At 40.0% G+C, this 18760-nt stretch overlaps 1 protein-coding gene across 2 annotated transcripts in view; it reads left to right on the plus strand.

The window, feature by feature from the left end:
- MAMDC2 (MAM domain containing 2) overlaps positions 1-14837 on the plus strand; it is a 163332-nt gene extending 148495 nt beyond the window's left edge. The window contains exons 12-14 of one of the 2 annotated variants that reach the window (XM_070794624.1): positions 7146-7405; positions 13629-13713; positions 13853-14837. In XM_070794624.1, coding sequence (XP_070650725.1) covers positions 7146-7405; positions 13629-13713; positions 13853-13917 — 410 coding nt within the window. In that variant the 3' untranslated portion in view covers positions 13918-14837. Of the gene's footprint in view, positions 1-7145; positions 7406-13628; positions 13714-13852 lie in introns of those variants that run through there. The other variant, XM_070794625.1, reaches the window with a different exon arrangement.
- Positions 14838-18760: the final 3923 nt, after the last annotated feature.

Here is an 18760-nt window from a genome sequence, read left to right on the forward strand (position 1 = left end):
TTTTCTCTGCTTTCCAAACACATGTGAGGCCGACTGTCTCTCCATGAAGCTCTGATCTTTTCTGGGGAAAGGAAATGTCACATGCAAGTCAAGAAGAAAAACATGTTTGGAATCAAGAGTAATACTTGGTCTGGGCATCAGACAGCTTCTGATCAGTTGACAAATATGTGACAATTATTTTTAGGTATAGATATTGGTCTCTCAGTCGCTCAGTCGTGTCCGACTTTTCGTGACCCCATGAATCGCAGCACACCAGGCCTCCCTGTCTATCACCAACTCCCGGAGTTCACCCAGACTCACGTCCATTGAGTCAGTGATGCCATCCAGCCATCTCATCCTCTGGCGTCCCCTTCTCCTCCTGCCCCCAATCCCTCCCAGCATCAGAGTCTTTTCCAATGAGTCAACTCTTCACATGAGGTGGCCAAAGTACTGGAGTTTCAGCTTCAGAATCATTCCTTCCAAAGAAATCCCAGGGCTGATCTCCTTCAGAATGGACTAGTTGGATCTCCTTGCAGTCCAAGGGACTCTCAAGAGTCTTCTCCAACACCACAGTTCAAAAGCATCAATTCTTCAGCACTCAGCCTTCTTCACAGTCCAACTCTCATATCCATACATGACTACTGGAAAAACCATAGCCTTGACTAGATGGACCTCTGTTGGCAAAGTAATGTATCTGCTTTTGAATATGCTATCTAGGTTGGTCATAACTTTCCTTCCAAGGAGTAAGCGTCTTTTAATTTCATGGCTGCAGTCACCATCTGCAGTGATTTTGGAGCCCCCCAAAAAAAGTCTGACCCTGTTTCCCCATCTATTTCCCATGAAGTGGTGGGACCAGATGCCATGATCTTAGTTTTCTGAACGTTGAGCTTTAAGCCAACTTCTTCACTGTCCTCTTTCACTTTCATCAAGAGGCTCTTTAGTTCCTCTTCACTTTCTGCCATAAGGGTGGTGTCATCTGCATATCTGAGGTTATTGATATTTCTCCCGGCAATCTTGATTCCAGCTTGTGTTTCTTCCAGTCCAGCGTTTCTCATGATGTACTCTGCATATAAGTTAGTCTAAATCAGTATTGCCTTAAGGGATATATTTATGGGCTTAAAACAGAAATTACATCCTGAAGGAGTTTTAGAAAGGTCAAAACTCAAGAAAAAGGTCAAAACTCAAGAAAAGTAGACTAGTGCCTGTGCCCCAGAAAGGTGTAATTATACTAATGTTCCCCTGGCTGTTCCCCGTCTCTTCCAAAAGCAGCAGTTACACATGTCAAACAGTTTAGGAGCTTTCCTTACATATTTCATGGTACTACACAGTGATCTGGAACTAGAAACCTTAGGTAATGGCTTCAGCCTTATACCCAAGACCCAGAGACTCATGAAAGGAAAGCATTACCAGAGTAATGCATCACCCAGTTGAGGCTGACTGATTAGTGCACTGTACTCACACAAGGAAGAATTCAGTTGGATAATCCTGGAGGTTTACCCCTCTAGCAGGACCTCAGATGATTTTGCCCAGGACTTGGGCTTCCCTGGTAGCTTAGACAGTAAAGAATACACCTGTGATGCGGGAGACCTGGGTTCGATCCCTGTGTTGAAAAGATCCCCTAGAGAAGGAAATAGCAACCCACTCCAGTATTCTTCCCTGGAGAATCCCCATGGACAGAGGAGTCTGGTGGGCTACAGTCATGGGGTCACAAAGAGTCAGACGTGACTGAGCGACTAAGCACAGCACACAGCGTATGTCGTCACTGGGATTACATGCTATGACCACTAGGTGGAAGATACTTCTTGCGTCATCTCTCACTTATAATGGACCCATTGCTTTCTTTCCATTCTGAAAAGACTTCCTGTTGTAGGCCCGCAACAGTCTTTTCTTTCCAGCTTCCCAGTGACAGCGTCTATCAGAGGAGCCTCCCTGTCCCCTATCCTCCCCATCCCATTAAGTGTTTCGTCTTTAGCTAAGGTCCTTTTCTTGGGATTCAAGTGGACCTTTTGAGAGTCCCAAAGGCAGGTACCAAAGTTATTTTTCTTTGACTTTCTTCTTATTTCCTTAAGAATTATTTTTGGAGGAAATATTTTTCAGTTTAAACATGCATTAAGGTAGGGTTTCAGTTCATTGTGCTATACTAGTTTACATATAGGATAGTACAGAACACGGTTGTGCATAGTAGGTGAAAAACAATGTTTATGTTTTGACTTTATTTTCCACGGGATTAAATTAAATACACCCTTCTGTTAGGGTTTTGTGTATCAGTATTTGTTTACATCCAGTAGCTTCAGTTCAGTTCAGTTCAGTTCAGTTGCTCAGTTGTGTCCGACTCTTTGCGACCCCATGAACCGCAACACACCAGGCCTCCCTGTCCATCACCAACTCCTAGTATTAAAGAAAAGAACAATAAGATTTTCTTTCATTGCTGAAAGTATAAAAACCCCAGTGCTTCTTGTGTAGCAATTTTCTTGCCAGTGAAAGAATGAAGGTAATGAAGTTAAAGAATGTGTGTTTGGCTAAAAAAAAAAAAAAAAAGTCAGACAGTATGTAATTAGGTTGAGAACATTTTCTTTAAAATGTGACTTTATCAAAACTTGGACTTGTTCCTATTTTGCTTTGGAGCATCCTAGTCAAGTACATGTCTCGTTGCCAAGATCTTCACACAACTGGAGTAACCTTGGTAGAGCCATGTGCTCTGGAAATGGTCAGACTGGTCTGTGATTTTTGTTCATTCAACAAATATTTATTGAGCATCTGCTATGTTCCAGACACTGCTCTAGGACCTGGGGGCATAGCAGTAAACAAGGAAATATCTCTGCCTTTGAGTGTTCTAGAGGAAGGAGACAGACAAATACAAAAATAGGAATTTTATATAGTATGTTAAGAGGCAATTCAGAGAGGGGAATGGCAACCCACTCCAGTGTTCTTGCCTGGAGAATCCCAGGGACGGGGAAGCCTGGTGGGCTGCCATCTATGGGGTTCCACAGAGTCGGACATGACTGAAGCGACTTAGCAGCAGCAGCAGCAGCAGCAGCAAGAGGCAATTAAATGGGATGGAAAATAATAAATTAGGGTATAGAGAAAAAGGAGTACCAGAGGAGGGGCGATTGCTATTTGAAACAATGTAGTCAGAATAGGCCTAATAGAAAAGGTAATATCTGGGCAAAGACTTAGAGGTGAGAGAGTGAGATGTGAGATTATATGAAAGAAAAGCCACTGTAGGCAGAGATTAGCACATGCAAAGGGCCTGGGGTGGTAGCAAACTTACTACATTCTAGGAATGGTATAGAACTCAAGTGTATCCTCGAGACTCAGAGTGAGTGAGGAGAAAGGTGGTAGGAATCAGGTAAGAGAATGAGCAGGAGTTATATAGAGCCTTATATGTTGTCAAGCTTTCAGCTCTTACTCGGAGTGAAATGCTAAACTAGTGGAGGGTTTTGAACAGAGGAATAGTAAAATTTAGCTATTGCTTTAGAAAGTTTACAATGGATGCTATGTTTAGATTAGATTGCAGAGAACTAGGGTAAAAGCAGGCAGACTTGTTGGGAGGTTTTGGATTAATCCAACTCAGAAATAATACTGGCTCAAATTGGGAGGTAGCAGTGGAGGTGGTAAGGAGAGAAGTGATTGGATTCTGAACATATTCTGAAGGTAAAACCAACAGAAATTCCTGACCATCTGGATGTGAAGAGTGAAAGGATATAAAGAATGGCCAGGTTTGGGGCCTGGACAACTAAAAAGGGTGGGGTAAGCTTTAGAGTGAGGCTGTTAGGAGTATAGTTTTGACCATGTTCAGTTTGAGATACCTACTTGACAATAAGAGGACATTACTTTCAATAACAAGCCTGGATTTTAGGAAAGAGGTTGGAAATTAAAATTTGAGATATAACAGCATGTATAGTATTTCAAGCCATGAAATAAGATGAGATCACCAAAGAAGTGAGCGAGAATGGAGAGATTCAAACACTGGGTCTTGGAGCACTCCAAGATCAAGAGGTCAGAGAAGAAAGGGTGAACTAGCAAAGGAGTGACCAGTGAAGTGGGAGAAAAACCAGGAGAGGTCAGCGTCCTGCAAACCAAAATAAGAAAGTCCTTCTAGGAGGCAGGAGTGATCTACTGTGTCCAGTGCTACTAATGACAAGGACGACAAGAACTGAAGACTGACCCTTGGTTTCAGTAATGAGGATGTCGTTGGTGAGCACAGCAGACACACGACAGCATCCCAGAAGTTTACAGTAGATCATGCGGATGACTGGTTGACAAAGCCCGTGACTGATCGCCCAGTTTTGCAGGGTGGTAACTTTACTGAGTGAAACGCTGAGGGAGGGCTTGCACGGCGCGCAAGATTTGATAAGACCAAATGGGGCAGGACTTTTTCTCCCACCCTTATAATGGCCCGTTGGATTCTCAGATCTGTGGAAATGAGGGAAAGGAAAAGGAGGAATGCCTTGAAGGAGCAAGGATGGAGCCTCTGATCAATTCTGGTTGGGGTGTCCCAAGCATTGCCTTTTGAGAAATGAATAGACTTCACTGACTAGACTTGAAACTTTAAAGACGCTCTAGAAGCCATTTCATTTGTGCGCAATATTTGGGAACTCTTTTTCCCTCAGTGCAGCCATTAATTTCCGTGTGAAATAATAGAGATAACACTATGTAAAAATTTTTACATCATGTATGTAAAAAAATCAATATTGCCAAAGAAGATGATGCAATTGGATATAAAAACTTGTGCATATTTTTTCACATTGAAAAGATATAAGCTTTTCATCAAATGAGGAAGGGTTAAGAACTACTTATATAGAGTTCACGGCTTCTTTAAAATATGAGCCACAGATACATAGAATTATATTATGGGTGTATTATTCTGGAAATTGCTATTATTATATTGCTTATTTTAGTGGCTCCATGGTAATTATTTAACACCAACCACCTCTATTTTTTATGGTGGGGGCTGACTTGTAGTTATGTCCCATTTCTGTAGTATGAATACTTCCATTGTCGACCATTTCAAACTACCAGAGTGAAGCCATTTGGACCTAACAACAGAAGTCACATAATTGACTGTTGGAGCCAGTGGAAACAGGTTCCAACACACCACTGCATTATTTACATGCAGATTAATCCTGCTTCTGCCTAAAACAAGCAAATTAAAAAAAAAAAACAAAACTAAAATTAGGAAAGGAAAATGGAAATGTAAAGTGTTATATAATTAACATACAGTACATAGTGTATGATGTATGAAGTACAAGATATAAACATGTTAAATGTCACAAATAATTATATTAAATGTTGTAGACTGTGTGGATCACAGTAAACTGTGGAAAATTCTGAAAGAGATGGGACTACCAGACCACCTTACCTGCCTCCTGAGAAATCTGTATGCAGGTCAAGAAGCAACAGTTAAAACTGGACATGGAACAATAGACTGGTTCCAAATCGGGAAAGGAGTACGTCAAGGGTATATATTGTCACCCTGCTAATTTAACTTATATGCAGAGGACATCATGCAAAATGCCGGGCTAGATGAAGCACAATCTGGAATCAAGATTGCTGGGAGAAATATCAATAACCTCAGATACACATGTGACACCACACTTATGGCAGAAAGTGAAGAGGAACTAAAAAGCCTCTTGATGAAAGTGAAAGAGGAGAGTGAAAAAGTTGGCTTAAAGCTCAACATTCAGAAAACGAAGATCATAGCATATGATCCCATCACTTCATGGCAAATAGATGGGGAAACAGTGGAAACAGTGTCAGACTTTATTTTGGGGGGCTCCAAAATCACTGCAGATGGTGACTGCAGCCATGAAATTAAAAGATGCTTACTCCTTGGAAGAAAAGCTATGACAAACCTAGACAACATATTGAAAAGCACAGACATTACTTTGCCAACAAAGGTCCGTTTAGTCAAAGCTCTGGTTTTTCCAGTAGTCATGTATGGATATGAGAGTTGGACTGTAAAGAAAGCTGAGTGCCGAAGAATTGATGGTTTTGAACTACAGTGTTGGAGAAGACTCTTGAGAGTCCCTTGGACTGCAAGGAGATCCAACCAGTCAATCCTGAATATTCATTGGAAGGACTGATGTTGAAGCTGAAGCTCCAATTCTTTGGCCACTTGATGCAAAGAACTGACTCATTGGAAAAGACCCTGATCCTGAGAAAGATTGAAGGCAGGAGGAGAAGGAGATGACAGAGGATAAGGTGGTTGAATGGCATCACCTACTTGATAGACATGAGTTTGAGCAAGCTCTGGGAGTTGGTGAAGGACAGGGAAGCCTGATGTGCTACAGCCCATGGGTTGCAAAGAGCAACTGAACTGAACTGAAATATTGTACAATTATATTTTCAAGAAGTGTCACAGAAAAATCTCCGGAAAGCAGGGCGGAAAACATATTTGAATACATATTACATGTGGACATATGTCACACATTTTATTTAATTCTCACAACTCTGTAGCACAGAGTTATTTTTAAACTCAGGGAGATAGTGAAGAACAGGGAAGCCTGGAATGCTGCAGTTCATGGGGTTGCAAAGAGTCAGATACAACCTAGCAACTGAACAACAACAAATAGGTTCAGACTGGATAATCCATTAGATCACAGTCACACAGACAATAACTATTAGAACCAAGACTTGAACCTCATCTAGTGACCATTCCCCTAAACCAACGATGGAATGTCAAAATAGTGTCCATGGATTAGTAGGATAAATTCTCATGTTAATTACCACCTCAGTGGCACAATACTAGTATATTAATTACCTCCTGTATATTAAACTGAATTATAAAGTATTACATGAAAACACTTATTTTGATGGTCAAAATCTTGTAGCATATTTAATCTTTCTTGGATTATACACATTCTCCAAAATTATAAGCTCCTTTATCAGTACTGTAGTCAAGTCATTCATTGACTCTAATTTGTCTCCAAGAACAGTACTCAGAAGAGAAATGAGTGGCAGAATAAATTCGGAGTATGGGGTTAACAGATACAAACTGCTATACATAGAATAGATAAGCAACAGGGATTTACTGTATAACACAGGAAACAGTATTTAATATATTGTAATAATCTATAATGGAAAATAATCTGCATATATATGTACGTTAGAAGAGAATATGGTGTGTCCTTTTTAATAATACCTGATGTTGCATTGCTCTCAAGGCTACTACATGTACATCGAGGCTTCCCACTTGGTATATGGACAAAAAGCACGACTCTTGTCCAGGCCTCTACGAGGAGTCACTGGGAAACACTGCTTGACCTTTTTCTACCACATGTATGGAGCAGGTACTGGCCTCCTGAATGTTTATTTGAAAAAGGAAGGCGACAGTGAAGAGTCTCTCTTGTGGAGAAGAAGAGGTGAACAGAGCATCTCCTGGCTACGGGCACTGATTGAATATAGCTGTGAGAGGCAGCACCAGGTAAGCCAAGAGAGACAAGAATCAAATGATGGGAAATGTTCCTGTACGCTTCTGATGCTCTTTCTTTTTCTTGCTACCATCAAGAATGTTTTGTTCTTTTTCAGGGTCAAAGATAGAGGCAGTACTTGTTTAAGAGCAAACATAATTAGTCTATATTGATTGAACCTAAGCAATGAAAGGGAAATTAGAAAGAGAAAGCTTTTGGATATTTATACATAGAGTAATTTTTGTAATTCAATAGTGAAACTGTAGCTATTTTCATCTTGGTACATTTTGAGTGTCAGTTATATTCTGTGTCCTGAAAACCTCTAAAACAGAGCTTCTCTTTTTTCTAAACCTGTTATTACCTAATTAGTTGTTGCAGCTGCATCTTTCACTCATCATTAGCCATATGCAAGGGCTGCTGTTGTAAGCTTCTGTTTAACAGAGTACATGATCCAGAGTAAATTTTTAAGCCTCTGTCTGCACTGATGCAGAAGAAACTGAATCTTAATCCTATGTCCTGGGCCTCCCTTGAGTCTGCTCACAGGCAGTAGAAGACTTCCTTCCTGCAGGATCCCAATTATAATGGAATCTGAGCAGCAATAAGAAGGAGCCTTTTCAATCCCAGTGGGTGAGATCAAGCAGCCAATTCGCCTAGAAATCAGCAGCAGCCTCCTAAAAGCCTATGACTTTACCTGCCTATTGTTTTTCTTTAGTCACTAAGTCATGTTTGACTCTTTTGTGACCCCCATGGCCTGTAGCCTGCCAGGTTCCTCTGTCCAGGGGATTTTCCAGACAAGAATCTGGAGTGGGTTGCCATTCATTCTCCAGGGGATCTTCCCAACTCAGGAATGGAACCCGTGTCTCCTGCATTGGCAGACAGATTCTTTACCGCTGAACTAGCAAGGAAGCCTTTACCTGCCTACCATAAATCAAAGCTCCAGAAAGTTCTGGGCAGATAACATTAGACCCTTGACTATTCCTGAAATTGCTGTATAGAATTCCAGGAGTGACCTTCAGCTAAAAGCCCTACTTCCTCCTCATCCTTGGTTCTGGACCAGAGCACCCCTTAATGTTAACCTCCGCCTGCTTGGTTTAAGCAAGTCTTCCTAGGAAGAAGTATCCAAAATAAAGACATTATTTTATGCCACACCTTAACCAAAATTGATTTTCTACAGATCTAAATAGGAATGGCCATCTAGGTTGCTGTTGCTAAGAACAAATGACAGATGGAAGATGCACCATTATTCAAGGATGGCCCGTTATCTTGGTGTGGATAAAACTATCTAAACATTTAGTAAAGGAAAACATATAGCCCCAGGAATAATTTTGATAGTGATTTAATGTCTGCTTACAGAAAGAAAATGGATCACTCATAAACTTCCTTATACCACTGATCATCATTCAGGGTTGATGGATTAATTTTTTTAGGTTATCAGGGCACTCACACTATTCAAAGGTTCTCAAGGTGTGGTCCTGACACCAGCAGCAACACCTGAAATGTGTATTCATCTAAAATGAAACTCACCTGCAATGCACACTCCCAGGCCCTGCCTTGGAACTACTGAACTAGAAACTCTGGGGCTTAGGGCCCTGCAATCTGTCTTAACAAGAATTGTGGTGATTCTGGAGCATTCTAAAGATGGAGAATCTGTGTCACAGATGGAACAAATCTGAGTCTCTCAGGCAGAGCCTGAGCCTTGATGTTTTCTAAAACCCCCAAATGGTGCTGATGCACAAGAGCTCTAGGATTTGAGATCTGTGGAACAGGTGACCTCACAGCATCTGAGCCCTGGGTATAGGTCCTTGCATATACTAGACTTGCCAGGTGACTTGTTGTCTGAAATTTTTTTGAGCACAAAGTAGTGAGGCACCTGGGGTGGCATCTTGGAATATTTAAGCTCAAAGGGTAAAGAATGACCTGAGAGATTTTTGGCTCCCAATTGGGAAAAAAGATTCCAGATCATTCCTTTAGGCTTAGAATGGAACACATAATCTGCCATAAGAAATGTTCTTCTTGGTTTTGTGATTCCCTCAAGAATCCCAAATGACTATCTGGAGACCAGGATGAACTAGTTTTTCCCAAACATCCTAGTGTCTAATAAAACACAGAGACACCCATGTGCAAATGGTCATCTTCTCTGTGCTAAGTACTCACAGCGCTAAGAGCTGTGCAGAAGTTCTTCCAGTTGATCTTGTAGCTCTTCTTTAAAGATGGGGAAAACTAAATGTCCAGCTGGTAAGTGGCAGAGTGAGAACTCAGTCTAAACTGGTTCCATTGTTTGCATCCCTAAGTCCCTGTTTTACACTCCCTCCTGCCATAGAAGTCCCAAGATATACTCATTGCCCTGGACGTCACAAGCACTGGGTGATCTTGGAGAAACATCAGTCTCCCTGAGACTGTTTGTGTTAGTTGCTCATTCATGTCCAACTCTTTGCAACCCCTTGGACTGCAGCCTGCCAGGCTCCTCTCTCCATGGAATTCTCCAGGCAAGAATACTGGAGTGGTAGGCATTCCCTTCTCCAGGGTATCTTCCCATCCCAGGGATTAAACCCTGGTCTCATGCATTGCAGGCAGATTCTTTACCATCTGAGCCACCAGGGGAGCCTGTTAATACATTTTCAAAATGGGGTAATAATACCTGCCATGCTGACATCACTAAAGTGACAATCAAATGAGATTATGTTTGTGAAAGGGTTTTATAAATTTTAAAGTACCAAACTATAAAAAAGATAATTGTTTCTAAAAATGTATTCTTTCCCAAATCATTCTGGTCTTTATAACCATGGTAGACCTGTTATTCTCAATAGCTATATCAGTTATCAGAGTGAGCTACTATAGGAGCTCAGGCCAAAATATCTCTTTTCAGTGTTTATTGACCATTTACTCTTTTTAAGTGCTGAGGATACTGCAATGAACATAGCATACAGTTTTTACACTTTTTAAGTTTGCATTCTAGTTGGAGGGGGAGAGGTAGAAAATGTGAAACAAAAATATATAATGTAACATCAAGTGATAGTAAGTGCTATGAAAAAGAATAAGTCGAGCTGATCAGGTAATGAGGTCAAAGAAGTATCAGGAAATACTCATAAAAGGCCTTGGATGACATGGTACAGTTTGAAATTTATTTCAAGAGCAATAAGAAACCATTAGAGGCTTTTAAGGTAATATGTTCTGATTTATACTTTTAAATGATCATTCTAGCTACTGCCTGGAGCTACTTACTACATAGACTATGGTGGTGGGGCTGGTGGGTGAGGAGACTTTGAGAGCTACTGCAATGGACCAAGGAACAGAAGTGGTGGGCGGGGCTGTGCAGCAGAGATGAGATGTTGTCAGAAAGCCCACAGGACTTCCTTCCTTGTGGAAAGTGGGGTTTGAGAGAAAGAGAGGAGCCAGGATGACTCCAAAGTTTTGACCTGAGCAACTGCTAGAATGGAGTTGCTGTTTATCGAGATGAGGAAGATCTTAGGTGGAGCAGACCTGGAAGAAGGAGGGCAGCTTATGCAGGAGGCAAATTAACAGTTACTTTTGTTTTTAACACACACAGTTTTTGATCTTATGAGACATCCAAAGTGGGTATGTCGAATGAACAGTGGGCTATGAGCCAGGCGATCAGGAAAATGCAGAGAACTAGAGAAGTCAAGTCAATCTGTACATCACCAGAGAGTGGGCAGGTACTGATTTTTAGAATACTGTGGTACTGCTGCCATTTGTGATTTATCCTGTAGGGCAGCAGTCCCCAACCTTTTTGATACCAGGGACCAGTTTTATGGAAGAAATTTTTTTTCACAGATAGTGGGGCAGGGGATAATTTTGGGATGATTCAAGCACATTTATTGTGCACTTTATTTCTAATCTAATGCCACCACTGATCTGCCAGCATTGAAACATGTATATTATCATATGTGAAACAGACCGCCAGTCCAGGTTCAATGCATGAGACAGGGTGCTCAGGGCTGGTGCACTGGGATGACCCTGAGGGATGGAGTGGGGAGGGAGGTGGGAGGGAGGTTCAGGATGGGGAACACATGTACACCTACGGCTGATTCATGTCAATGTATGGCAAAAACCACTACAATATTGTAAAGTAATGAGCCTCCAATTAAAAAAAAATGACAGGAGGTAATGAGCCTCCAATTAAATGAATTTAAAAAAAATAACAGGAGGTACTAGTCTGCCGCTTGGAGGCTGTAGACCCCCAATATAGGAGAAGTATGTGGGTGGCCTCTGGATGATATTCCAGTCGTCAGATTTTCTTTGTAGAAAAAAATGTATGAAGTAGCAAAATTGTAATCATGCCCTTTCCTAAAGGATTTATTAAAGTGCTAAGCAGAACCTGACTCACTGTTGATTAAAAACACAGAATGATTTTATTTCCTTTGAATTCCTTGCTTACCTTTCCTCCTCTGCTCTCAGGTGTTTTCCTCCTGATTTCTTATCCTTTGATGACATTGAAAGAGAGTGTTAGACAAATTCTCAGCTCAGTGAAATATTTCTGTCATTCATATTGTTCATTATACTGCCTGACATTTAGTAGGAATTATTATGTGCTGGGTACTGAACTAAGACCAGGTCTTCAGATTTTCTTGCTCATGGTGCCCTTAATCTCAATAATTTTTTCCTGGTACCCCAGGACCAAAAGATAGCTAATGTTCCCTTTATCAAGTTAGTTGAGTCAAAACTGTAAGTATTTATGTCCTAATGGCTTGAGCTTCCCAGGTGGCACTAGTGGTAAAGAACCCCGCCATAGAGATGCCGGTTTGATTCCTGGGTTGGGAAGATTCCCTGAAGAAGGCATGCAACACACTCCAGTATTCTTGCCTGGAGAATCCAATGGACAGAGGAGCCTGGCAGGCTACAGTCCATAGGGTTGCACAGAGTCAGACATGACTGAAGCAACTTAGCATGCGTGCACAATGACTTAGTAACCATTTGAAAATAAAATACATTTAAACTGAAAGAGAAAGTTACATTTTTATCTAATTCTAAAATAACCACAATTATTTAATAGGATTTTTACAAATAGAAATAGGGGAATAATACAAAGGGGAAATCATAATGCTATAAAATGGTTATCACTCAAATATTTAGGAAATTCAAAGGAGAGAGTTGTATGAAATCAAGGTTTTGGCCCAATCACAGACTATTCAGAATATAATTCCATCAGGTGGTTTCTCTGTTGTACTTCCATTGCAGAGTTGGAGGTTGGTCAAAAAACAGATTTCATTGCTGTCCAGAAAACCAAAACACTTATTAACTACATTCATATATACTTCTATCTAGATGTATTAGGACACTTTTTCCTCTTCTTACCATTTATTTGAATTCTTGTTTAGGGTTATATCTTTAGAACTTCTATTAATGTTATCTTGTCATGTTTCTGTTGTTAAAGCTTCTTTGAGTCATTAAATTCAAGATAGTTTCATATGCTTATTAATTATCCACTTTATATTGTTTATTTAATTTAAATCATGAACTAGTCCAATGGGGAGTAATTTGCTGATAAAATTAGTAGAGCAAGTGTGTCTTCTGGATAATTTTAATTACCCACAAGCCTCCCTGGAGTATTCCATGGTTTATTAGCTATTATTAGAGTGGTTTTAGAGCTGATAATATATTTTCCCTAGAACCTGAATATTTGATCAGTTATTTTCTTCTAGGATCTAAAGTCATGAAACTGGTTTCCTCTTTTTCTTGGGCTGTGTCTTGGATGTTATAGTATTTAACATGATCAGTGAACCATTGTCTTTTTGGTAAATTTAACTATTATACAGTGCTGTTCATACTTGGGTCTCATCTGTTGTTTTAATTCTCCCACCTAGAACTAGTATAAAGGTAGATTTAGGGAGAGACTATGGAAGCTTAAGCTTCTGGGCCCTTTACTTTCACAGGGCCTGTGAGTGACAGGAGTTGAATATTCTAGGTAGCCAGGGAAAACAGGTCACCACCTAGAGGCATTTCTTGGTGGACATTCCTGGGAAGTTGCCTAAAGAGGTCTCCGAAGAAAGGAACTTGAATTTCCAAGGCTCCAGTAATTTGTTGTGAATTTCTTTACATTCTAAATAAGTATTCCCTTTTGTACCTAAATTTGAATTGGTGATTTTGTATTCTTTTCCTGAAAGTGGGCCCCTGAGAACAATCTAAGCTTCCAAACCCACACAGCCTAGATCTGCCTCTGACAAGCATTGTTTTAGCAGAATGACTCTATTTCTAAATTCATATTTCATTATTTTTCAGATAATTATTGAAGCCATTCGGGGAATGTCAGTAAGAAGTGATATTGCCATTGATGATATTAAATTTCAAGCAGGATCCTGTGCAGGTAACAATAGTTTTCCAAATTATTTAAGTTTGACTGAAAAGAGAATTTGCAATAGTTTCAAATCATAAGAATGCAAATTCAGTATTTTCTACATTAAAAATAGAGAAAACTATTATTGTCTATTTGTCTTTCCTGACAGAAATGGAAGATAAAAGTCAGCAATCATCAGGATATTCTGAGGACTTAAATGAAATTGAGTATTAAGCAATGATCTGAATCGGATTAACTAAACAAAAGCCATACCTCTCTTCAATCAAAATGAAAACAAAATAATACTGGACAGTCTTAACCATTTCATAAGTTATAAAATGACTTCAGAGCACTCTTTTTCATTACTTTTGCAAAAAATACCGACTCAGGGCTTTTTTTTTTTCTTTTTGCGTATGACAACTGTTACTAGAAGTACAGGCTGCTGGTTTTACCTAGATCATACATCTTAACCAGTTAAAAATACAAATGTACTATATTGTCGTCATTTTAAAGTATACAAATAAAGGGCACAATCAAATGAGATGTGCTCACTTAAATCTGCATTCAGTGAATGTACTGGGAGGAGAATAGGTCTTGTGGGTTTCCTTTTGAAGTTCAAGTGTCATAAATATTTTTAAAGTAATAATGTGTGATGCCAGTAATATCTGCAGAATGAATGCAGTTTTTCATGGTAACAAGTTATTCTAAGAAAATAAAGTCTTTTTTCTATGTTTTATTCATAGAAATGGAGTGTTAATTTTTAAATATGTTTACCATATGTGATAACAAAGGATCTTTCATCAGTGTTCCAGGATAAGTATTAATTAATGCTGTATTACAAAGCAGTGCTACCTTCTTTTTTCCATTTTTGAAAGTCATTCTGAACACTTGGATAGAAATTGCACTCTTTTTTTTTGTAAAGCAAGCTTGAAAATGTTTATGCACACACCCCTAAATTTTTCTAGTGTGTTAAACAATTTTACTGATTTTTAAAATAAATGTTTTGGTAATGTTTTGAGTTATATGAATTCAAACAGATGTAGTAAATGACTATCTTTTATTTACATGTTTAGAAAATTATATAGACATGTTTATATATCCAAACAGCTATTATGAAATTATAATTACCTAATAAAAAATAATTTGAAAATCTCTCACTAGCAATTAACCTTCTTCAACATATTTTTCTCTCTGTTTTTAAATTTCTATTTTTATTCTTTGGCTGAGTAACACGTGGGTGGTTCCCTGATGAGGGATCAGCACAAAGTCTTAACCACCAGACTGCCAGGGAAGTCCCAATATATTTTTTTGAATGAATATCTTCACTGTATAACTGCTGATTCTAATTTGAATCTCTACTCTGCTACAATTAAATGCTTCTTAATCCTTTCTGTTAGTGGCATAAGCACTGCAAGCATAGATACCATAATTAATTTTTAAAAAGTGTTTCATTTCACATAAGCGATCTCAATTTTCTCCAAAATTGTATCTTATTAGAATGTAAACTCTGTGAAGACAATGATTCCATAAATGAATGAAGTCATTCACCAGACTCTGCTTACAGACTACATAAACCCATGGTAATAATCAGCTTCCCAGGTGAAGCGGTGGTAAAAAATCTGCCTGCTAGCACAGGAGACACAGGAGATGAGGGTTTGATTTCTGGGTCGGGAAGATCCCCTGGAGAAGGAAATGGCAACCCACTCCAATTTTCTTGCCTGGGAAATTCCGTGGACAGAGGAGCCTGGCAGACTACAGTCCATGGCGTTGCAAAAAGTCAGACACAACTGAGCAACTGCCCATGCACATGTGGTAATAATCATTGCTAATATGTATCGAATATTTATTATTATCAGACATTGTTCAAAGAGCTTTACATGAATTTGCTCATTTAAACCTATAACAATCCATAAGGTAGAGCTAGTGATGGTTGTTACATTTTGTACGTAGGAAAATAAATGTGTTCACGTTCAGCAATAGTGTAGGGCTTGGCTTTGAACCTTGGTTTCACTATTCTTTAAAAAAGAAATGACAGGCCCAAAATGTAGTTACTTGTACTAAGTCCCACATCAGCCGACCAAGACTTAATAGCTAACCTAACTGCAGTTATAATCTCCCCTAGGATTGCAGTCTTAACAGATCAGTCTGGAATTTTCTGGTCAGCAGCAGTGAGGTAATCAGCCACATAGGCCCTTCTCATCCCTAAAAGGAAGATGAAGTAATCCACTCTCTCCTTTTCCCTTTCCCCTCCGGTCTATAAAAGCCTTCCATTTTGTAGAAATCCTTGGAACTCTTCTCTGCTCACTAGTTGGGATGCTGCCCAATTCATGAATTGTTCAGTAAAGCCCGTATATCATTACAGTCGACTTGGTTGAATTTTCTTTCAACACTGCCAAACCTGTGTTCTAATCCTCACAAGACTGCCTCCTGAACCTCCCAGCTCCCCTACCAACTCCATTCCCAATACCTAAGGTTCCAAGTTTCCCACAGGCAGGAGGATTTATTGGCTACCCTGGAAGTTGCCTGGCACCCCACTCCAGTACTTTTGCCTGGAAAATCCCATGGACGGAGGAACCTGGTAGGCTACAGTCCATGGGGTCGCTAAGAGTCAGACACGGACACGGACACGACTGAAGCGACTTAGCAGCAGCTGGAAATTGCCAAACCAGAAATACTACTTGGGACAAAAGCTTTGGAAAGGTGGGGGGCTGGGTGGCTGATGGTGGTAGTGTTGCAGGAAAGGGGACCCCTTCCAGGGCCCGAAACTGGGCTCTTGTCTAACACTCGGAAATGAATTGTCCAAGGAGACACATCTGCTGACAAAGCAAGAGATTTTATTGGGAAAGGGCACCCGGGTGGAGAGCAGTAGGGTAAGGGAATCCAGGAGAACAGCTCTGTCACATGGCTTGCAGTCTCGGGTTTTATGGTGATGGGATTAGTTTCCAGGTTGTCTTTAGCCAATCATTCTGACTCAGAGTCCTTCCTGGTGGTGCATGCCTTGTTCAGCCAAGATGGATGCCAGAGAGAAGGATTCTGGGAGGTGGTCAGACAGGTGGTGTCTCCTTTTGACCTTTCCCGAACTCTTCTGGTTGGTGGAGGCTTATTAGTCCCCTGTTCCTTACCAGGACCTCCTGTCATAAAACAACTCATGCAAATAGTTACTATGGTGCCTGGCCAGGGGGGCCGGTTTCAATCAGGGTGCTTCCCTAACAGTAGGGGTGGGAAGTAGATGGGGTAGGGGTTCGGGGCTAATTATTGACTTAGGGCAGAAAGAAAGGAAGTAATTATTACCTTTTGTTGCTGAAAAACAACTTGAAGTTCATAAAAGAGAAGAGAGGAGATGGAAGGTGAGCGGATCTACTTATCCTCTCTCACTTATGCCCCCTTTGCATATTTCACTGATTGGATGCCACTCTTCCTTTTCCAGGTTGCCCTTGGCCTTTATTTTAACTATATTTCACCTGGATGAAAATTTGCAAAGTATTGTAAGCACAGTATAGTTTTCTCAGGTTTAGAAATGCCCCTGAGAAAGGTATACTAGCTAATAATTACTGCTTAACCAGTTAAACCCAGTGTTAGCATTTATTCCAGTTCTCACCTAAACACACAAGTGCTTCAGATGGAAACTACTTTTTCACACAGATTGCCTTTTCTCCTATAATTTGCTGTTTGTGTTGGAAATTATTTAGAAGGGAGCAAAGGACAGTCTAAGGAAAATAGGGCTCTGATGCAAGGTCTGGTTAAATGAAGAAAAAGAAAATGTTTAACAAAGATTTATTAAGAAATCTATGCTCCAGGTATTATACTAAGCATGGAGATCACAAAAGTCCTCACATGTCAGCAAGGAAAATAGAGATCTAAACCTGTTACCATAAGCAGAGCGCCAAATTGGAGAAACCATATTCCCAGGGAGTGCTTAGGAAGGGCATTTGAGAGGGAGGGCAAGCCAAGCCTCCAGCTTCAGTCTGGGCAGAGCAGAGAGAACCAACACTAACAGTGTTCTGGTGTCTGGATGTCTTCTGTCACTCTGGGGGCTAAGGCATGGGCTCTTTGACTTTTCACGCAAGGAACGTGTTCTCCAGTGTGATTTAACCAGAACAGGGGAGTGGGGAGAATTTTTGTAACTGACCATTCTAATATTATGGTATTTTCAACACGTGGATTACTATAAAGAGATGAAATACAATGATTAAGTGCACGGTTTCCAGATTCAGGCTGTCTCAGTTTAAATCCTGGCTTTGCCACTTATAGGATTTGTAACTGAAAGCAAGTCACTTCTACCATCTCTGACTCCTATTCCTAGTCTGCAAAACGGGGCAGCAAAATACTCATCTCTACTTCGAAAGGGTGCTGTAAAGATTAATTTAAATGTAGGTGATACATATGAGTCCTTAGTATCTGACACACAAAAGCATTTCTAGTTTATAAGGATTGACTGAGATTTTTGGATAAATCACAGTTGTTTTTATATAGCCTTTCTCTACAAAGGAATTGTGAGTTTATAGTGCCATCTTAAGGATAAAGCAACCATATGCTCTTGTCATTTTTCATCTTTTTTTTTTATTATTTGCAATTCAAGGTTCATTTTAATCAGCATGTGGGCAATGCCTTCCACTTTGCTCTTCCTACTCCAGCCTTTGTAAATGGTTCTTCTGTGCTGCTTACCTGTATTCATACCCCTCACAAGATTTATCATACTAAACCTAAATTCTTGCTTTTATATCCATCTCCTCAAGATGGTTGCATATTTAGTTATGTACCCACTCTGCCTATCATATTCAACAAATATTGCTGAACTAAATAAATTCTCAATAAAGGCATTTAGTTTAGTACAAATACATATGTTGATTCATGAAGGATATAAGGATTCTCTTTGGCTTATCAAAATTTCATGGTCTAGATATCCATGCACTAAAAGTTTAACTTAAAAATATGTCACTGGCCAGTTGGGGCACCTGGTAGAAACAAATATAAAGACTCTTTGGAAGGCCACACACTCAACCCAGGCTGTACAAGTTTCCTACATATTAACCACATGGAAGGGCTCACAATACAAAAGCACAAAACATTTAGTGAA

Source organism: Bos indicus, chromosome 8 (genome assembly GCF_029378745.1).
Source record: "Bos indicus isolate NIAB-ARS_2022 breed Sahiwal x Tharparkar chromosome 8, NIAB-ARS_B.indTharparkar_mat_pri_1.0, whole genome shotgun sequence".
Lineage (NCBI taxonomy): Eukaryota > Metazoa > Chordata > Mammalia > Artiodactyla > Bovidae > Bos > Bos indicus.